The sequence below is a fragment of the Boleophthalmus pectinirostris genome, unplaced genomic scaffold, assembly GCF_026225935.1.
Source record: "Boleophthalmus pectinirostris isolate CB_2022bp ecotype Guang Dong unplaced genomic scaffold, ASM2622593v1 HiC_scaffold_16, whole genome shotgun sequence".
Taxonomy (NCBI): Eukaryota; Metazoa; Chordata; class Actinopteri; order Gobiiformes; family Gobiidae; genus Boleophthalmus; species Boleophthalmus pectinirostris.
Window position 1 is genome coordinate 16,061,916 of NW_026571095.1, and position 21,895 is coordinate 16,083,810.

The 21,895-nt window shown below is 38.1% G+C and overlaps 5 protein-coding genes across 7 annotated transcripts in view; 1 reads left to right on the top strand and 4 right to left on the bottom strand.

Moving 5' to 3' along the window:
* Window positions 1–216: 216 nt before the first annotated feature.
* On the bottom strand, window positions 217–5,643 carry copb2 (COPI coat complex subunit beta 2). Its single transcript, XM_020939595.2, has 22 exons — window positions 5,523–5,643; window positions 4,989–5,126; window positions 4,810–4,896; window positions 4,565–4,691; window positions 4,307–4,455; window positions 4,077–4,223; window positions 3,843–3,942; window positions 3,619–3,761; window positions 3,330–3,529; window positions 3,138–3,248; window positions 2,966–3,054; window positions 2,790–2,896; window positions 2,564–2,707; window positions 2,306–2,436; window positions 2,017–2,224; window positions 1,813–1,923; window positions 1,463–1,677; window positions 1,238–1,376; window positions 1,025–1,162; window positions 873–950; window positions 644–763; window positions 217–565 (listed from the first exon to the last, which is right to left on the bottom strand). Exons 1-22 carry the CDS (start codon window positions 5,523–5,525, stop codon window positions 470–472), a joined length of 2,781 nt encoding a protein of 926 aa, XP_020795254.2. The 5' UTR covers window positions 5,526–5,643; the 3' UTR covers window positions 217–469.
* Window positions 5,644–6,148: 505 nt separating this feature from the next.
* rbp2b (retinol binding protein 2b, cellular) lies at window positions 6,149–6,906 on the bottom strand. The gene is made up of 4 exons (XM_020939443.2): window positions 6,775–6,906; window positions 6,467–6,645; window positions 6,292–6,393; window positions 6,149–6,202 (listed from the first exon to the last, which is right to left on the bottom strand). Exons 1-4 carry the CDS (start codon window positions 6,845–6,847, stop codon window positions 6,149–6,151), a joined length of 408 nt encoding a protein of 135 aa, XP_020795102.1. The 5' UTR covers window positions 6,848–6,906.
* Window positions 6,907–7,942: 1,036 nt separating this feature from the next.
* Window positions 7,943–10,119, bottom strand: LOC110173445 (retinol-binding protein 1-like). The gene is made up of 4 exons (XM_020939441.2): window positions 9,985–10,119; window positions 9,627–9,805; window positions 9,013–9,114; window positions 7,943–8,334 (listed from the first exon to the last, which is right to left on the bottom strand). The coding sequence occupies exons 1-4, from the start codon at window positions 10,055–10,057 to the stop codon at window positions 8,284–8,286; spliced, it is 405 nt and encodes a 134-aa protein (XP_020795100.1). The 5' UTR covers window positions 10,058–10,119; the 3' UTR covers window positions 7,943–8,283.
* nmnat3 (nicotinamide nucleotide adenylyltransferase 3) lies at window positions 9,679–15,854 on the bottom strand. Of its 3 annotated transcripts, none has more exons than XM_055151727.1 (6): window positions 15,624–15,773; window positions 15,131–15,255; window positions 14,354–14,537; window positions 13,137–13,225; window positions 12,349–12,859; window positions 9,679–9,805 (listed from the first exon to the last, which is right to left on the bottom strand). In XM_055151727.1, exons 1-5 carry the CDS (start codon window positions 15,626–15,628, stop codon window positions 12,444–12,446), a joined length of 819 nt encoding a protein of 272 aa, XP_055007702.1. In that variant the 5' UTR covers window positions 15,629–15,773; the 3' UTR covers window positions 9,679–9,805; window positions 12,349–12,443. The 3 variants fall into 3 exon arrangements, with proteins under 3 accessions (XP_055007702.1, XP_020795099.1, XP_055007701.1); XM_020939440.2 differs by lacking the exons at window positions 9,679–9,805; window positions 15,624–15,773 and adding exons at window positions 10,018–10,131; window positions 15,781–15,854; XM_055151726.1 differs by lacking the exon at window positions 9,679–9,805 and adding an exon at window positions 10,018–10,131.
* A 2,994-nt stretch (window positions 15,855–18,848) lies between these two features.
* clstn2a (calsyntenin 2a) overlaps window positions 18,849–21,895 on the top strand; it is a 142,652-nt gene continuing 139,605 nt past the window's right edge. The window contains exon 1 of the mRNA XM_020939389.2: window positions 18,849–18,921. Within this exon, the coding sequence (XP_020795048.1) occupies window positions 18,849–18,921 (73 nt within the window). The remainder of the gene's footprint in view (window positions 18,922–21,895) is intronic.

Here is a 21,895-nt window from a genome sequence, read left to right on the forward strand (position 1 = left end):
AACTGGCAACGACACTGCTGATTCAGTTCACTTTCCCCCATCAATATCAAATGTTTCTAAAAAGTTTAGATAAAATGGGATATATTTAATGTTTAATTTATATAGGCTTTTGTAGCCCAAAAAGGACAGGTGGTAACTATATGAATTAAAATATGAATCCAAGCCCATAATTGTTTCACTATATATTCTGAAATGATGGTATTTGACAAATACAGGTACAGTCACCGTATATTTATTGAATAAAGTTTGCATTCAAGAAATCACAATTGCTGGAACATACACAATAAACTGTTAAACATTTCAGGCTGTAATATACAAAATAAAAGAGAGATGGACAAACTCTACTAATGCTCTGAAACTGATATCGTATTTTGCTAAAAAGTGGAGCATGACAGCAATATAATATTTAAGTACAAATACAAAAATGAGGAGGGCTGTTTGGTCACTTTCTCCCTTTATAAATAACATGTTAATCCTCCAGGAAGTCATCATCAAGGTTTACATCAGTGGTGTCAATGTCTTCCAGCTCCAAGTTGTCTAGGTCCACTTCAAGCTCATCCAAATTCTAATAAAAAAAATATAAACATTTCAAATTTGGCAAAATAAACTTATTTGTAATAACTAAAAAAAAACATATTATTACCTTTTCTTTTTCAGATTGTGAAAATGTAGGAATTTCCTCTTCTCTTTTTTCCGTAAATGGAGGAGGTTCAGACTGTGCCTGGACCACATCCTCTACCACTGAGGGAGACTCTTCAGTGTCCTATGTAGAGTTGAGAAAAGGGGGAAAAAAAAAAGTATAATATGATACACAAACTGAATAAAGGCATTTTTTTTTCTGCTTAACTAGATTGTATCTGCTGCAGTTATACCTTTGAAACAGATAAAGAAAATGTTCCTTTTGGTTCATATCCTTGAGCTTCCTCAAGAATATTCCTGTCTTCATTTGGCTTAAAATAAGAAATATATACCAAGTTAAAATGATATACACACCATTTGTGTTTTTTAAAAATGGTGGTCTTACAGTTACTAGTGGGTAATCTGTAGCGGGTCTTGAATTGCCCAAACATGTTTCTCTGAGGTAATATTCTGCGGCAAAGGCTTCTTTAAGTCCAGGAAACAAGTTCTCATATTCTGTCGGGTCAGCCAGAGACTCAGCAGCCTGCAAGTGGCATAAAAATACTGTGTAATGCTTGATAAGGATTAAAGAACAAATATTATTCATTTTAATTCTGACCTTCTGGTTGACTTTAGCAAGGTTTTCTCTCCACAGTTTGACCACACGAGACACCTGGCTGGGCAGATAAGTACGAGCGAGGAAGGCAGCTTCAGGTAATCTGTTAGTTCTGATCAAAAGCTCTAGACACTGATCCAATCTGTAGTAGAAAACATATCCAGGTATTAGTTTAAAGCTTATTAAGGTGGGCCATATAATGAGGACACAGCCATTCTATGTACTTACTTTCCCTGCAGGAAGTAGGTCATGAAGGCTACATTGTTCTTTCCATCCCTCTCAGCTCCTTCAGCCAGTTTGCCCACCATAGTGGCATTACCAGAGGCAGTAGCAAGTAGCAAAAGACCACCATAGTCCTGAGCGTGGTGCAGGCACTCTTGGGCCAAGCCAAACTGGCACTTGCTGATAGCAAGCTCTGCTAACTGCTTCCATTTCTGCTCCGACTGGAATTAGAAAAATCTTATTTGTTGACTTTAAAACATTAAAACATGTTTCAAAAGTGACAATTCAAAAGTGACAATTACTGAGAACAGATACTGCAACAGAACAGATAAATGCAAATATTAATTCAATCTCACCTCTGCCTCCACAGCCAACTGGTAAGCGATCTTTAATTCACCAAGTTGCAAAGCCAACTCAAACCTGTGCTCTGGGTCTGTTGACACAGCCAGTGCCTGTTGCTTGAAACCCTGTAAAGAAAAAACATTTTAAAATACACATATTCATACCATAGCATCAGAATAATCTAATGTTTAGATAGAAAAAGAGCTAAATTTCCATACTTGTTTCTCGAGAAAATGTGCGACTCTGGTGCGCTGCTCTTTGGGGATTGTGGGAAGAACTTTATCGGCCATTCCAAAGTCTCGCCTCATTACAGCAGTTTGATACTCAAGAACCGATACCAGCAGGGAGTAGCTCACAATATTGAGCTCTTTGTCACCCAAATACAAACGGTCATCTTTGGGTATGTAACCCAGCAGATACATGGTCCTACAAGATTTAAGTTAGTATAACTGATTAGGCATGTCTATTAGAATTAGACAACAGTTTTAAAATATGACACAGTCTCACCTGTCCAGGTGAGCTATGGTGACAATCTCTCCTCCAACATAGTAGTTGAGTCTGTTTACAGAGCTTGTGTATATGAAACAATCTCCCACCCAAAGACCAGTTTTGACTATCTCGTGAATCTCTCCTTGGACCTGGGAAAAAAAAAAAAAATGTGTTATGAATATATAGAAAAGCTCATAGTCAGCTAAACAATCAAATTAATGACTCAGCTAACTTCATGTTGAATATATTTTTAAAACATCAACAGCAGACTCTCACCTCAAAAGCATCTTCAATTCCATCCTCTGTAACACCTTCATTGTTTTCTTGAGAGGCGGCCACTTTCTCTGCCATGTAACGCAGAATAAAGAAGGACTCCTCTGTTGCAATACAGACAAGCTCACCTGAATCTGACCAAAAGATCTGAAGAAAGTGGGATCACGCACAATTACTGTAAAATCAAAACTATTCTATTATAAAGTACAGATTTGCTTCAGGGACATACATGTTTAGGCTGGATCTCAATGCGGCGTATAAGTTCTGTGTTCTCCCAGTCATAAAATGCCAGTCCATTAACTGACCTGACACCAAGCAAGAAGCCTCCGTAGATTCCTGCAAATTAAAGACAAAACAAATAAGGACAATGACAAAAAACTAACTATAAATAGTAAATAGTTTTACCCTCAGCTCCAAAGTCAGGCTTGAATGATTTCTTTTCTTTGAAATTCTTAAAAATCTTCACAATACTGTTGCTTTCTCTAATGGCATATCTGATTTGAACACAAAACAATGCATAAATACAATAATTAAGAACAAGAACTCAAAATGTAATAGATAGATTAAAGATACTTACTCAGATGAGTCATGTGCCCAGACAAACTCCTGGGCAGAGCCGAAGCTTTTGTTCCTCAAAGCCATAGCAGTGTATATAATATATTCCCCATCTCCACACACTACCACAAATCTAGTACACAACAATATTGTATATATACATTCTATAAAAATTCTATAATGGATTATGAGTCATTCATTTAAATCTCTATACCTTCCATTGGGGTTGTGTTGAATGGTTTGTGGGTAAATTTCACAGCTGCCCATGTCCTTAACAGCCAAGGGAAGCCGCTCGCCATCTTTGATCTCTGCATCGCCCATAGCCTTCAGATTAGCCTGTTGAATTTCACTATGTTTGGCCCAAATAATCTTTCCATTGGCGTCCATAGACATGGCTGGCTCCTCCCGACCAACCTACAAAAGGAAAAATAACAATTTCAGATCCTTTACTCTGATAAAAACGGTAATAGAAGGATCAGCACCAATGTCACTTTTCTCTTTACCTTAATAATAATGCTGCCTTCATCATAACCCAGTGCCACATTGTTTGAGCCCCTGAGGCCACAGACGCACCACACTCTCTCCATGCCATAATTCAGAGTGCTCTCCAGGCGATAAGTGCTAGAGTGCCAGATACGCACAGTGCCTAATGGCAGAAAAACAACAATTACAAAAAACAAAAAGTAACAAACAGATATTATCCATTGATATAACATTTACAACTCACCATCTTCTGAACCAGTAATAATGATGGGCAGCTCTGGGTGGAAGCTGACACACGAGACATTTTGTGCATGGCCCTCAAGTGTCTGAACACATGTTTTGTTCTAAGAGAGAAAAAGGTTCTGTGAGCAAAGCAGTTCTTAAGCAGAGGAAATTCACATTTATTGGGTGATTCCAAGTAAGCTGGTCAAAGTTTGTTATGTAGTGTATAAAAATAAACACAAGTCAAATGTCATACCTGATAGTCCCAGATTTTCACTTGTCGATCATCAGCCCCAGATATGAGATAAGGTTTGTCTCCTCCACTGTAGTAGTCAATACAGTTAACCCCTTTCTCATGACCCTCCAAAGTAAAATTTGGGGAAGATGAACCGAGCTGCCACACCTTAAGAAAGAGCATGTGAGAAACATTATTTTAATAACAAGCAAGTAAAATAAATGCGAATTGTTCATCATTGTTCAGTTCACCTTTATTGTTCTGTCCAGAGATGCACTGGCAAACTGATTGTTGTCCTTGGGATTGATAACAATCTGCATGACGTAGTGAGTGTGACCCTCAAACACTTGGCTACAAGACCACTTCTTCTCCCAGTCCCACAGTTTTATTAACATGTCATCTGTGAGTGTACACACAAAACAATTCTATATTAAAAATGTCTTGTAAATAATAATAAATTCACATGCATGTTTACAATAAATGTATTTTCAAAGGCTAAAAAAACATACCACTGCTAGTGAGGATGTACGGCTGGGTTGGGTGAACAGCAATGCAGCGGATGTAGTCCGAATGAGCCTCAAACATGTGGACTCGCTCCAAGGTGTTGTAGTTGAACACACGGATTTGCATGTCATCCTAAACAGAGTGATGATAACTTTAAATACACATTCAGCATTTAACCAGCTGGTGGTGTGGTGCAACAGACAGATGTTGCCTATTATTTTATGAAATGTATACATAGAAAAAAACTTACTGCTCCAGTGATGACCCAATTCTTTCTTGCAACAAATTTAGATGCTCTTACTGGCAGATCACAAACTTCAAAAGTCTTCACAAGCGTCTATCAAAAACGTATAAACCAAATTCATTTTAGACCTGGAACTACTTTTTTTATCTTCTTAAAGCTAATCACAGTTTCCCAGTAGCACCTACCTGTGTTTCATGGTTCCACACACAAACACTGCCGTTGTACAGACTGGCCAACATCCACGGCTCTGTGGGATGGAGGTCCACACTCTTCACCCGGTCTGACCTGGCTGTCAGCCGCCGTTTAATGTCCAGTCTCAGAGGCTACATGGCGATATTTTACAAATCAATATTAGTTATCCATACCAAATGGAAAAGTGGCCTAAACATAACAACACAATAGACTTTCACGTAGCCGCCATATCGCCGAGGCTAGCAGGCTAACGTTTAGCCTAACAATTTAGAAAACCATATTAAATACTCAAAACTGAGACCATACTCTGGTAATTAATTATTAATGAGCCACATTCAAACTTCCCAAATGATACTGCATGTCATATTATTACAGTTAACATGGCATATAAAACAGCAGCTTCAAGATCAAGCTACGTAGCCACCACAGAGATATTTACGCAAAGGCATTCATTTTACACTTGCTTCGTGTCCATCACTGATCACGAAAATGATTTGTCTATGGAGGAATGTACAAATTCATCTTACCATTTTGCACCCCTAGCAGTTGCTTTAACCCCAAAAGACACCTTTTTAAAGTATTGAAATCGGCTTCAAGTGCCAGGATTGTGTGAATGATGCGGTGGACTGACGTGGAACTTCCTGAAAGTCAATCTCGCGAGAGTTGGGTCACATGCGGTGACGTGCCACGAAAGCTTCGACCCCAACTGCCAGCTGGATCAGCAAAATTTGCATATTTCTCCCATTATTCAGAAAATAAAGACTGTGAGTATAAACATGTACATCCATATTTTGAAAAGAGCCCATCTTAGAGGACTAAAGAGATTAATGAATTAGTGAACTATTATGAATTAGTGGCCTGAATGGGCCTAGTCTATGGCATGGGTCTACTCTCTAGATGGCGACAATTAGTCCTTAGGTTTCTTTATGCTCAACTATGCTCAAAGTTTCTATTAGTGACGTAACCATGGATCTGTTAAAATGCAGAGGTGAGATATAACACAGACTAAGTTGATTAGTTGATGGACAGAAATGTGGATGTTCCCAGGGCACTCAGATATTTAATTAAGCCTACTCCATTCATTTAGAATAAAAACACTTTATTCAAATTGATCAAACAGAAAAAAATATGCAATAAAATATAACACTGTTTTTTATTCTTTTTTCTTGAATACTTGGGTACAAACTACATCTTCACATGTCAGCTCCTGCAGAAAGATATACAAAATACATAAAAACTTGAATACATTACCAGCTTAACTGATTGATAGTAATTGAAAAACTTAATGTAACTCACTAGGTAAAGTTTGCCATCCTCTATCCAGTGTTTCCAGCCACGGTTTGCCTTCTCTCCTTTCTGGGTGCACACCAGCTTATCCCCCTCCCATACGACTAAACTCTGTGAAAATACTTACAATTTAGCCTTATTTACTATAATAGTCTTGTTAGACTAATACAAAACCTCCACTCACCTTAACAGTTCGGTTGTCTAGTCCTTTGGTGTACTCTTCAAACTCTACTCCTACTGTAAAGGGCAGCTCATAATTCCTTAATGTGCTCAGGGTTTTGACCTCAAAATCATCTCCATCTTGAGAAACAACTTTGGTCTGAGACAATGATATTGCAATTTTTCTAGTTGCAAAGTCGATATCTGATAAGAAGAACAATAAAATCAAATAAGAATGAGCAACATCTTGCAGATGTGAGAGACATGTATTTCACAACCTGTTATCATGGAGTTAGAGGAAAATTTATGACAGTAAAAAAACATATTTCTTACTTAATGCTTTTAAATAGTCTTCAAATTTGTTGCTGGTTTCCAGTACCCATCTGCCGCTGTAGTCTGCAGGCATGGTTGCAGCCGATTACACTATAGACTTTAGACACTGAAGGAGTGCAGTGTCCTCTTGCTTTTATTTAAGTCAAGGGGCAGGTGGGTAGAACTATTGATACAGAGTTTACTGCCTCAAAGGGATTGGCGGGGTCAGTTGTGTAGGAAGGGGAGGAGACAACTTGCACATTTCTTTTTGGCCTCTGAGGAGTCAAAGGGGGGTTGGTTATAGGACAGCGTCAATGTATGGGTGCCCACATAGACAAACACTGCTCAAATATTCCTTTACATATATGCACGTAATGGACAAATGTACAGATACTGATAAATATTATGTAATAGTTACTTCTGTGTTTGCCTTGTCTATAGGGTAATTTGAGATCATTGGGGTTAAGAAAGGTTATGAACACACTACTGCACTTTTGTTGTGGCAAGATTTTTGAGGGTTTTCAAAAGCAGGTACAACTATGAACATAAGTAAAAGTATACAAAGTTTACCATACTTCTATTATTACTTTCTGATATAGATCTACAGTTATATAGTATAATAACAAGTAATAATTATATTGCTACTTCTACATACATATGCATTGGTATGTTGATTTGGAAGGTTTTATTTATTTATTTATTTATTTGACAGGGGCATTGCACAATAAATGTTTCCTATATCAAACCTTACGGTCACATATTCTTATCCCTTCCGGGTTTGAAAAGTGCAATGCCTTGTATTACTATGACATACAATAGTAAAAAGGCTCATCTGGACAAGACTGAGGTTTGACTACCTTTGAAACCTTTGTTACTATGGATCATTACTGGATAAATGAGGGATTACATCAACATGTATTCCTATATGTTATTTTATTGACAGTACATGTAAATAGAACATTAACTTGGGCTTCAAATTCTCATTGGGGCCTTACATGAGAGAGAATCATTTCTGAAGCAGCTAAAGCAGGGAGGATCAATACCAAATCCCTTGGAGAGGCATAAGTAAACAGTGCCTGCAGGTAGATACAGGACAGATAGTGGCTTAGAGTGAATGCACAAGAAGGAAGGAGGAAAGTCACTGAGAAGATACTACATTCTACATCTGCACTGAAATACACAGATAAAAATGGTTTCAGTTTTGCTTTATTTATTATTACTTAATGACACAATTCACATGGAATTGGGCATACAACATATTTACACATATAGTATTTTCATGCAGACAATTTCAATGCAATTCTTATAATTTATCACTACTATTGCACACAACAGCAAGCTTAAAACACTTGTAGACCAAAATCAGTGCAGATTCCACCTTGAAAATGAAATAAAATTGGGTATATCTGGGTATAAATGTATATGGGATTATCAAAGTGCATCTGTTGCCAGGCAGCAACAGGCATTTAAATGGACAAAACAGAAGGCGAGCAGTGGAATGTGTCCTCAAAGAAGTTCATAAAGGCTGCCCTAGGTCTTCTTGAAAACTTGCTTGCAAACAGCACCTGCAGCTCTCAGTTCCTGCAAACATATATAATATTTTTTACATATTAGTTATTAGGACGATTATAAGTGAATAAAAGTTAGGCAGAGATAGCACGAAAATGTCTGAGATTGGAACATTGTGGAAATTCTTGAATGTAATTAGTGGATTTCTGCCACTAGAGGTCACTGCTCATCTTCAATCAAATGATGCCCTCTGACTTTCTGGTAATAAATAATTTCATGGTTTTCTGACTACGACTGCTGGAATCACTTAATTTTCCCTCCCTTGGTGACACTGTGAAGAGTAAACGTCTGTGGTGCTGAAAATGGTGTTGTAAAATGTATTAGACTTAGACTATTCAGATGCAAATGTTTTCATTAGCCATTCTCCCTATTTAAAAGAAAAGGTTAGTGAAATCATTGTTACATAAATTAGGTTTGCCAAGCAGTGATAAGAACATGACACTAGAAGTTACATTTTCAGCTGCCAACACTGTGTCACATTTAACTATTATGGCAATGCCTGGGGATTAATTAAATTGTAGTCTTTTGTTATTCAAAAGTTTTTTTTTTTCTTTTTTTACAATGTAGGTAACCTTATGCACCCAGCAAAGTCCTGCAAAATATATTCACATCACACTGAGCGCTGAGAGGCACTTTAAGTGTCCAAATGGAATGTATTAATATTCACGTCAGGGAGGGATGTTTTCTTACCAGGTGAAGTTCATCTCCTTGCACCCAGTGGGTCCAGCCTCTGCCTTCAATCTCCCCCTTCTGAACACATACCAACTTATCTCCTTCCCACGTGATTGTGGTCTAAGAGTACAGATAATACATAATACACTTTATATAAACATATCATTGGCAAAAGTTCACAAAAATTTTAAAGAATATAAATTCAGTTATTTAAGTGGCTTTGGGTGTGGATCTTTTTGTATTTTTTACTGCCTTTCTATAACCTGGCCAGCAAGATGATTTCTTGCTCCATTCAGAGTGCTATAGATCAGTCTGGCATTAGCAAGGTTAGCCTTTCTATAATCTAGATTAAAAAGTATCAGACAAGGCATCATAGCAGCCTGTGCCAAAGAACTGCTTCTCACTGAATATACTTTTCTGATAAATGTACAGGAACTTTGTATGAAACTACAAGCAAAGAATTGAGCTGTCATTAAATGAGACATATTGTCCATATTTTTAAGTTTATGTTACATATATCTATATACAATACCATGATATCATAGCTCAATGCCTATTTGCCATAAAGACTGCAGATTTGAATGTGTGTTGGTAATTAAATGTCTTAGATTAAAATTCATGATCTCACTTACCATACACTTCCTGTCATCCACGCCAGACAAGTCCTCCTCAAACTCCTTGCCCACATAGAAGTCCATGTTGTAGTTCTTAAAAGTGCTAAGGGTTTTGATCGTTATGTGGTCTCCGTCATGGGTGATTTCCTTGTCCGGTTTCAGTAGAGTGGCAATTTTTCTGATGGCAACGTTCACATCTGCAAGTGGAAGCAGTAAGATAAATGAAAAATTGTTTATTAAACATGCAACAGTCCTGTGGAGGAAAACTATTTATTAAACCAATTTTCAATCAAATATGTGATTACATTAAATAATATGAAGCAGTAAAAGGTTGTGAGTAGTTTTGAAGATATTACAGTTTATCTTTTGCACTTACCAAGTGCCTTCATATACTCCTCAAAGTTGTCATTGGAGACCATTTTCCAGTATCCATTCAGATCAACAGGCATTTTGGCAGGTTTTCTAATGTTACTTCTACGGAACAAGGAGACCGGGGGTGGCTGGCGCTGGAGTGCATGGCCCGCTGTCAAAAATCCCAATTTGAATCCCACTCTCTCTAATCCGATTATCAACACTGGCTCATTTGTTGTATTGAAAGTGACACTTGCACCTCCTACTCTCCTCCCACCAAAAAGTCCACATAACCAATACAATCTTTATGCATATAATATGTTTAGAGACACGTGTCCTAAATAGGGAGTATAGTGTAGAACACAGAGTAGAGCATGCACAGAGCTTATCCTGCCTCAAAGGGATTAGTTTGAATGTGGCTCCTTTGTTGCTGGAATAACATATGGAATTCCACGTGTGACAGATTTGTACTTGTTGAGGCTTTGTTGTTAAAGTGGCTTTGGAAGATGTTTCCTGAATGCATAACCAGGAATGAGCCTGTATGAATAGAAATGATTCTGAACATATCTGACTACTGCTCCTAATATTCATACTGCAATCTAACAGAATCACAATTGCCTTAGAGCTGTCTCTCACTTTAGATTTTAGATTGCTTTAGTTCCCATCCAGCCTTCCATTTCTTTTTAATTTATGGTTTATCATTTCAGTGAATAGAGTAGACCATGTGAAATCTTGATATCTGTTTGAAATAGCACCTCTTTGTTATTATCATATATACTAATATGTGAGCTTCTGTGTCCAAATATTTCTCTTGTGGATCAATAAAGTCTGTGTAAGTCTAAGTCATAATGTCAAAAAATAGTCAAAAGTCAAAGTCAAAAAATAAATCTAAATATAAGGATAGATGTAGCTGGTGTCTGAATGGATAGTTTGATAGACAGCAGATGAGTTATTTGTTGGACATGTCCAAGATCAAGCATATATCCCTAAAATTTGATTTAGGGGCGAATTAGGTAAAAAGGAAAAAAAGTCCAATTGGAATTGATTTTAGAATATAATTTTAGGGCAATTTTTTGTATTTGTGGGAATCCCGATTTGCCCCAGAATGGGTGATAATAAGTGGGTTACGGCTTTCTGTTTATGTTTTACATGTTCACGAGCTTGTAAGACAAAAAGAAATACATCAAGAAAAGTCCACCTACTCCTTAAGAGGGGTAAAACGAAAGTTGAATAACCTATTTTAAATGTGGCCTTGCTAAAATAAACCTCTCAGACCTATCAAATCTTCTTTCCCACAACTTGATTAATTTGATAATATTCCTTTTGTGTAGAGCTGAGTGAACACACACATTAGTGGACACACAGTGGAGCTCAGAGCCAGTGAACTGAGTGAGAAAACAGCTACTGTAGCTGGGCAACTAATCCTTGAGAGAAAACAAGTGAGGCTAGCACAAACACAGAATGATAAGAGTAAACTGAATAGATGGAGAGTGAATAGCTAGGAGGCTGCTAGGCAAAAGGGAAAAGAAAAATGAAGGGACTTTTACTCCACTGGAACGGCATAGGCTCAGCGGTTAAAGTGTTCACCCACAAGCCCAAAAGTCATGGGTTCAACCCAACTCAGATCAAAGTCCATGCTGTTGTTATGTCCTTGAGAAAGACACTTCGCCCACTTCGCCACAAGTATGAATGTGCTGTGTGAGTGAATGATGGTCAGATTGGTAGCCTCCCTTCAGGCCATCTATTCCAGGGCAGCTGTGTTCAATTGTAGCCCACCTCCACCAAGTTTATGAATAATGAATATACTGTAGTAAGAGGCTTGTTCATCTTAAGTGTAATGGAAGTGTAAGCCATCCCTATTATTAATACATAAAATTATAATACTATTACAAAAAAAAAATCTGTATTTCATATCAAAGCCAATTGCAGCTATTAAAATGCAAGAATTAAAAGGTGGTTTCTGAATCAACATTCACAACAACTACTAGAATAAAAAACACTAATATTTGATATTACTGTTGTACAACTGTATAATTTTTTTGGTACATCATATTGTATATTGTGTTACTTATGTTAAGTGTTTTGAATCCCCTCAAAAATGAGATAGTACATCTCAAAAAATTAAAGTTAGATGGCACTTGTTATAAGTTTTATTCACAAATCTGCACCCCTCAACCACAAACTCACCCCCAAAAATAGATTCCCATTGTGACAGCAGTTTGGCACAAATAGCTATTCTTTTGTTTAATTCTATATAACTCATAAAACAGTACTTGGGAACAGAAACTATACTGCTGTCTGGCTGACAGCAAACAGTGTGACTGACTTATGGCTGAAAGCAGGTGTTGCCTGACAAAACACATTACATTACATTTGAGCTTGTGCAAACCTTTTCCTCGGTGCAGTCCAGTGGAAATAAATAGATGCTGTCCCTGAGGAGAGGCACTGATGCTTGAAGCTCTCCCGTGTTCTGTCCCTCACTGCTCAGTCATCCAAGCTGCTCACTGGATTTGTGGCCTGTTTGGTGAGAGGCCTCAGCAGTGTGCCCTGGTTCCTCTTCTCGCTGTCCTGTGTGTAGAGGTTGTGCTGGTGAATATATTGTAGAACAGAGTCAGGGATGAGGTATTTCACACTAGCATTGCGTCTCAAAGCCCGCCGGACCTCTGTGGCGCTGGACTCGTTCCTAACCCACTCTGTTACTAGAAATATATTATGTCTATGACGTGACAAAATGTCAGATTCGTGCACTGTTCTTTCAGAGTGCAGTCCTCCTCGGCTCACACAGACAAGGCCGTAATGACCAGACACTTCTTCAATGTGCTCATCCAACCACAGCCCTGGGGTTCTAAAACTATCGAGAAAATCTGCCCCACAAAGAAGCTTCAGCTGGATAGATGGATCTATAGGGACAAAGAGGGAAAAAGATTTAAATGTTAAATATTTAGTGTAGATTTTTGACTGATATGAAAATGCAACATACAATGTCATCATCACATTGAAAAAAAGTGCAGCATAGTAGAGGATAAATGAGGTTTTTCTCCTGGTGTTCAGCTGCTCAATCCCAATACTACCATTTTTACTCCAGAGAGTACTTCTACAATTTCAACTCTGTGATTTTTCAACTACCAAACTACCTCTGCACAGGATGACAATAGCAAGATGCAAAGAGATTCTTACTTGAGGTGACAGTGGGGTTTTTATCATCTGAGAACTTGTGCATTGTTGTGCTTTTCTGGTACTCCTGAAGAATACGATTGTAATGATACCTATACAATCAGACACAGCAAATACAACAACATTAACAACTGAACCAAACTTTTAACATGCTAAATGCCTTACTTTAATTAGCACATGTTTATAATAATAATCTTATCATAAAATAGTATAATATATATATAAGCAACATCAATAATTTACAGCAAAGCCTCTTACACATGAGGAGCTTTGCATGTCAATGAATGGGGAGAGCCATAGTGACGTGATCCAACCTCACCCGAGCTGAGGACAACGGGCCATTTCATGTGTGGATCAGCCCTGTGGTTGCGCAAATACAGCTTAGGGCAGTTCAATCTAGAGGTCACTAAGAAGGAGATTTAAGATTGTGCAGAGGAGGCACATTGGGTATAATGGGAGGGATACTCAAAATTATGCCATATGGTGATTATAAATTAAGAAATACTGTCTCCCAAAATCAATATAAATAGTAAACAGAAAAAAAAAAACACTTCTAACTTCTAATCAACATATTCATTAATTAGTCTAATTGTGAACATAAACCATATACTGTACTGTACTATTTGTAGAGTTTAGTTGACTTCAGTTTTCTTCTTTAAAGTCGGAAGGCCCTCTAATCAAACACTCTACACTAAATGTTTCCCTTTAATAGATTCTGACCCAGACAACCTTTTAGATCCAATTATTCCCCACGGACAGATAAAGTTTATAATTGGTGATTCTGATGTCACCACATAAAGACCTACTCCTCTCATTGTCTCCACATTCAGATATGTTACAAAAGGTCTTGCTACATAAGTGATGACAGAAGAAAATTATATTTTTTGAAAGTACAAAACCCACATTAACAAAAGCTGAGGAAACTTGAGTACTTGAGATACAATACACACTTTGTTTTTGGAATGTTATGGTCTTTTTAAAGCAGGAAATGGGAGAAATAACAGAGATAGATCTTTGTCTACATACTACTGTGCATCACCTCTGTAAACCAGGTAGACAGAACTATTGACATATAAAATATCTATGTAACTTCACATATAAAACAATATCATTTAACATTATAATATATATTTTTTTTATCATGTTACAAGACACATTATCACAGCTAACAAAGTCTCTTCCTTTAAAGGATTTCTGCAAAAATAGATTACGTTATTAACCTCATGGTGACCACAGTCTCTGTCCAGTCTGGCTGCTGGCTCTCCCATTCATCTACCCTGATCCAGTCGGAGGTCTGTAGGGCTAGCTTCGCCATGGCGATTCTGTGTTTAGCCGGGACCAAACCTTGCTTTCCATAGGCATCACTCACCGGAGACACAATGCCTTCTAGTACCTTGTACTGCCCTAATATTGTAAGAAAACACTTTTTTAAAACAGTAAATGTGCACTGTGCAACTTTTCTGGTGGAGGGTCCACTTCCTACTTGTTTCCATTGGAGATGTTACTGGAATCTTCCATTAAACATATCCATCAAGCATTTATTCATATACAGGTTTTTCTGTTGCTCAAAAATACCATAGTTCCTCCTGTGAATAGGGGCAACTCTTCACAGATCTGAATTGTAATGTAGCATAGTGCTGTGACCTGCTTGTCTCCCTCACAGTAGATTGTTTTATACTGCAATAGCATTTTCATGGAGATAAGCAGGTGGAAAACCCTCCACTAGAATTTTTTTTGCAGTACACCTTTATTACATGTATGTATAAAACATGTACTGTACATACAATGTATAAAACAGTGTTCATATAATATTATTTGTCTTGTGACTTGTGACATAACAATGCATGGTAATAAATATATTGGAAGAAATTGATTTTTTTGGTTGACTGCATGTATTCTAAACTATATTTAAGACATTCCTTAGACTAAAATATCTAAGATATCAATAAATAATAATGGGCAGGTAAATGTATCGTTTATGTTTACTTAGCTCGAACCTGTGCTGTGCATGTGGTCTCGGGCCAGCTCAAACAGTCTCATGTGCTGGTTTGTGATTGGATTAAAGGAGCCACAGGCCAGCAGTACAAGAGGGATCCGGCACCTTGCCATCTTTTCACTCACTCTGAACAAAGAAGACAAGAAAACAAGAGAATGATAATTGTGTGTGTCTGATTTTAATTGTACATTTTAATATACTGATACAAATTTGCCTATCCGTAGAGCATAAAATTGATATTATTCATTATTATTAATTAAAAAACCATAAATAAATAAATAAATAACTACCACAATACATGCATAAAAGCATGGCTTACTATTTACTTACTCAATTTACTTAGTATTACAAAGAAGAAATGTGACAAGAAAGCAATAAACACGTACTTTGTCAGTGCACTATATACAATTGAAAGAATGAAGGCTGCAGTGCGTGAATCTAATTATGACAGAATGAAAAACAAAAGACAAACCAAAAAAATATAATATTATCACCTCATAACCTGTCTGACATTGAACGAGCTTTAATCAAACCACGCAGAAAAACGCAAACACAGCATCAGTTTCTTTTACATGTAAAAATGCGTCGCTTTAGGTGACTGTGTAATAATACATACAATAAGATACTGCCATAAAACATCTCTAACGTTACCTTTATAGCATTGTTATTGTTGCATGAGACGAGTGCTCCATCTTTCTAATTCCCCCTGAACACAAAGCTTCAAGTATTTGGTTCCTAGTACCGAAAACTGTGGGGCTCCCTCTTGTGGTGGTCGGTGAATAATATTATTGGACACTGGCGGAGCTGTCCGTGGTTCTGAACCTCCTCTGCTCTTGCACTGTAATTACGGGGCGTGTTTTTCACAGGGTATAATTTAGTCAGTCCCGGGAAGAGGTCATGGCTTAATCTTTAGATCGAAAAAGGCAATGAAATCGTAGCTCCAGTAGAGAAGTATGTCATTACATGACCTTTAGAGCCAAGGCACCACTATGCCCAGAGCCCTGTGTGCCCTTGTTGTCAATAGTAGAAAAGAAAAGCTTTTCTAAACTCTTACTGGCAGCAGGCGAGCACACGTAACAGGTGATTATTAAATGGGTCTGGTACAAACTCCCCAATAACCATCTATTATTAAAACTATTGGCTTATCTTTCTCGACTTTCAGCATTGTGGTGCTGACCTTTTAAAGGCCACAAAACTATTGTGGCACTATGAAGTACATGTAATTTCACATAAAGGAGGCAGTGGCTCAGTGGTTAGAGCACCCAAAGGTCAGAGGACTGATTACCAGTCAACTGTTGTTGTGTCATTAGGCAAGACCCTTCCCTTTGCCCAAAAAAAACATGGTTGGAGTATGGTAGTTAAACAGGCAGATGGCACAGATTCACAGCCAAGTCTTATTATTAACATTATTATTTAAAATAACATTATTTGAAATAATATAATAATACTATACTAATAGCAATACTATACAATAATAATGCTTATATTATGGTTGAAAAATAATATAAAAATAATGCTGTTTTTAAACTTCTCACAACAATCATAAGGCTCAAGTCCAATTATATGTTCTAGCAGTTTAAGTATAAAGCCCTTAAGTATTAACTGAACCTATTTTACTTCAAAATGTGTACATTTGATGGAAACCACGAGGAAAACAAAGTATGTGATTGATAATGATCAGCCTAAAACATAATAACAATGCACTGAATGGCTGAAGTTGAAGTGGACATACTGAGGACATTGTGCTCATTAGATTTTTTTGCTGCTGCAGCTGCTGTAACTTCATTGCCACTCTCCGTGGAACTGCCTTGGGACAGTGTGTGGTTGTGTGCCTGTGATTTGTGTGCATGTAAATGTTGCCTTGCATGTGTTTTGTCTCTGGATGCTGGCTCTGTCTTTGTTATCCTCTTAACTCACTTGAGGTCTGCCCGTCTCTATAATCCCAGAACGCACTTCCACACCCACACAATGAGAGCACAGGGAATAAGTGAAGAACACACTGCTGCTGGAGACAACCAGTGATTCTGCCACAGGGTGAAAACTGAACCAGTGAAATCTGTGAGGGGGAGTAGTACAGCTCTGCCTTTTGGGCTCTCGTTAAGAAAAAGCGGCAAAAACAGCACGCTATGGCAGATGTGCATGAAAGAAATGTGCTTGCAACGGTTGCCACGACACTCTAAAAAAAACCCCAAACAAAACAGCTCTGACTGAAGCAAGAAAGCAAAATTTAGTGCAATGCAATGAGGAAATCTGTCAATGGATTATGTAACTTTCTTCAGTATTTTTGGAGCAGGTTCAATGAAGAAGTGTTAGTCATAGCATGGGCAAATTTAGACAACAGTAGTCTTATGTTGTCTTAAAGATATAGTATGTTGAATTTGGTGTTTAAAGGTGCACTATGTAACATTTTGTGATGGGTTCCACCGAAGCTTGTCTCCATGAAGATGTTATTCCATTGCCTGGAATATTTCACAGTATGGCATTAAACTTAACTTGAATATTTTCAATTACAGATATTTTTATTGCAAAATACAAACCATTCTTGAGCTCTCCTCAGATCTGACCTGTAACCTGGCCAGGTTATGTCACCTGCTTGTCCCCATGTATAGAGATAAATACATTCAGTGTTGGAGCAGTAAGATATACTGTATATTGGAATATACTGGAGCAGTAAGATCTTCAAGGAGATAATTTGCAGTGTCTTAATTGTGGCCCAATTAGCCCATGACTTTTCGGATAGGCTAGTTGGTATATACATACATACATACATACATACGTACATACATACATATATATATATATATATATATATATATATATATATATATATATATATATATATATATATATATATATATATATATATATATATATATATATATATATATATATATATATATATATATATATGCTACTAAATTATTAGTAAGCTTTAAATAATGTACTACGCTGTTTATTAATAGAAAGAAATTGTGTTTATGTAAGTATGAATTTATTGATGTATTTGTGTATTTACTTACAAATGTATAACGCTATACTTTTTATACAACCTATTCTTGGCACTTACTTACATAACTTACTATGAGTGCGCGTCATCACGTTTAAATGATTCATCGTAGAGTAATGTTTATCTTGATTTGAAACAGGAAAGGAAAAGCGTTGTTATTGACGCTACTCTCTCCACTGTAGTAAGTGCACGCTCTCTCTCTCTCTCTCTCTCTCTCTCTCTCTCTCTCTCTCTCTCTCTCTCTCTCTCTCTCTCTCTCTCTCTCTCTCTCTCTCTCCTCTCTCTCTCTCTCTCTCTCTCTCTCTCTCTCTCTCTCTCTCTCTCTCTCTCTCTCTCTCTCTCTCTCTCTCTCTCTCTCTCTCTCTCTCTCTCTCTCTCTCTCTCTCTCTCTCTCTCTCTCTCTCTCTCTCTCTCTCTCTCTCTCTCATCTCTCTCTCCTCTCTCTCTCTCTCTCTCTCTCTCTCTCTCTCTCTCTCTCTCTCTCTCTCTCTCTCTCTCTCTCTCTCTCTCTCTCTCTCTCTCTCTCTCTCTCTCTCTCTCTCTCTCTCTCTCTCTCTCTCTCTCTCTCTCTCTCTCTCTCTCTCTCTCTCTCTCTCTCTCTCGTCGTCAGAGCGGAGCGGTGGAGCGCAGGCAGCCACTGTACAGGGGACCGGGATTTGAGAAGAGGAGAGGACGGGGAGACATCTTCACCCACTCCGCCCTGAAAACAAACATGCAGCACCGCGGGACATCGCTCCTTCTTTTTTGGCTCGTGTGGGGCCACTCGTGTGCGTCCGCGGGAAAAGGTAAGAGGAAATGCGATTAAAGTGCGCCTCGGTTTATCGCATGTGGGTTGTTTGATCCAGAGGGAAACAGTGCTCAACTTTGCAGCTGTTTCTCGCATTCTTTTTACTACGCGCCGTAGCGTCACCGTTATGTTCATGCACCCAAACTTATGCATCAGATCTGTTCTTGTTTTAAAAACCACTGCAATTAACGGGTGGGACACGTGTCATCTGACAAAAAGTTAGACGCCAAGTTAGCTACAAATATTGTAGTCTTTACTATACGTCTTCTAATACAACTGTATTATTTTATTTCTCTGAGGCATTTCTCTAGGCGTACAGGCATCACGTGACATTCATTATTTTTCCCCATAAATGAATCGGTGTTGCCAAAACATTCATGGATGGACTTATGTTTGCATTGACCAGATAGATACGTCTCTGATAGCAAATAATGAAACTAGTTATTAACTGTCTTGTATGAACTTCTCAAAGCACAGGTTACAAAATATAATACACACATATCTTCCTCTTTTTCAATAAACCGTATTGGGTTCTTTCTCACATTTTTAGAGGCTGAACACTAGGTAAAATGTTTGAAGCATTATGCAACATGATCCCTCAAACTTACAAAGTTACATTGTTTTAAGGATTTGTGTATTTGTTAAAAAAAATATTTAAAATAATACATTTTCAACAGAATAAGCGTCCAGTACCTTTGATATGCTCACATGTGAATGAGAGAGAGAGTCAGCCGTTTGCTTGCTGGTGCCCATTAGCTTGTTGGCCCCTAATCAGAAGATGATTTCTGACCATTCTTATTGATTAGTGCTTAGTGGTGGGCAGGTAGTGGTCTGGCTTGTTGTTTTCAATCACCATGTACTTCCATATTTCTCCCTCATTTAGACATGCACAGAGCTAGCGTGTCGACTGGTGGAGCCTCTGAAGTGCAGCTGCGGTTTACACTGGTATTAATTGGGTCTCTGGAGTGAGAGTGCGGAGCTGACTGTCTGTCTGCACTCCACCAAACATTATCATTATTTTCCCTGTTTATGAAGGACCTCCATATGGCTCAGGGCCAGCCTGAAAGGCTAACTAGCTTCAGATTAAGGTGAGAGTCGTTTGTGGTGCCATTTGCATAGGGCATATACAGTGCATGTGCAGGTGAGTGGCTGGCCACACACTAATGAGGATCTAGAAATGATTTGCGCTGTATGGACTTATTTCTGTTATGCTGCTTTAGGAGGGAAAACATTTTCAGTGTTGGTAGAAAAAATAGATCAAGGTCTTTCTTGGCCGGATGTGTGTGCTTGTCATTTTGTATTTACAAGCTCCACCACATCAGCAGAATGTGGTGAATACCCCAGGCTTTACAGAAGAAGACAGGAAATAAAGCCCAGCCCATGAATGCCGGCAAACAGAGAGCGAGTGAACGCACCAAAAGTGGGAATGGAAAATCAGATCAGATTTATGGTAGTCTTTTCAACAGAGCCATCGAGCTGCATTATCCACACTGCAACATAAATTGTGGAAGCCATGGAGCCGGCAGAGGCGTAACTCAGGCTCTGCTCTCTGCTGCAGAGACTGGCCCTGTCCATCTTTCCCTCTTTACTGTCTATCGTGGCCTTTCTATTTTCTGTGTTTCTCCCTGGTTCCTCCTGTGTGCTCTGCTCCACTGAGCCGATGTTATTCAGAGGGCAAATGTCACACAGGCAGACCATGTTTCGTCATCCACTTCACTGTCTTTATTCCAGCGCTGTTTGGCTTTCCACACCTCTCTACCCAGACTTTAGAGCTCAAGTGAGATGTAGAAAAAGACACATTTTCCATTTACTGCAAAATAACACTTCTTTTATGTGGACTGAAGTTCAAATCAGTCAGGTTTGTTTATGACAGGAAGGGCACCTGGCATAAAACTAGGCAGATCACTGTGCTCTTAATTATTGAGATATGAAAGCTAAAGTGATTTCATATGTTGCATCAGCAGTAAAGGGTTACTAAAATCACAAACCATGCAGTATAAGGGCTTTGCACGGCTTTCGTGGTGTTATCTCTTCATCGTGAGGTAGGGCTTTAGTGGAAGTCTTCGTTCTCTTAGTGCTCTAGTTTATTACTAGTTTGCATTCATCTTGTCTCTGGCTATTGGTTCGCTAACCCCTACCACATTTTACAAAGACCAGCGGTGCAATCTGAAAGTCCCCATAGAATGAAGTTTGGTACACAAGTGTGGTTTGTTTGTTTTGACATTTAGCAGTGAGCTTTTGGGACTTGCCTATGCTAATGAAGGTAGATATGCAAACTAAGGCCTAATTTGGATGTTAATTACTTATCTGGGCTAATTATAATACGTCTGATGAGGCATAAGGTAGAGTGCAAGAAATGGAGGCGTGCTATTGATGATGTATGTGCTGTTATGTTTGTGTGTGCTGTGGGTATAGGCCCAACAGCTGCTCTGGGCCCCACTGCAGCACACTGGCTAATGCTCCTCCTGACCTGATGTCAACATGTACTGTGTGAAAACAATTGGGTGATTTAACCAAACTAAAACAGAAGAAGCACAGGGGAGCGGCTAAAGTCCCTGTTGTTAAGTAGTTCAGGTGCTATTCTGTGTTGCCTGCTCAGCCAAGACTACATAGTTTGAGTTCGTCCTAAATGATAAATAACGACTGAGCTAGTTTGTTTCCCATTTGTCACAAGAATAAATAATTAATAAATAAATAAAATAATTAAAGTAATTATGTGGCTCTATTTAGAGATTGATTGATATGTTTTTTTTTCGTGCCATTGCCGACAGTAGGCTCTATTCATGCTTACCAGATGACAACTTCCGGTGTCTGACATTGGGCATGCTAATAAAACCATTATTATTATTATTATTATTATTATTATTCAATTACACAAATTACAATTCACTAATTAATAGACAATTTATAAAAGGAAAAAAGAAAGAAAACAATGACATCTAGATGAAGGGGCCTCAACAGAGCTCAAAGGA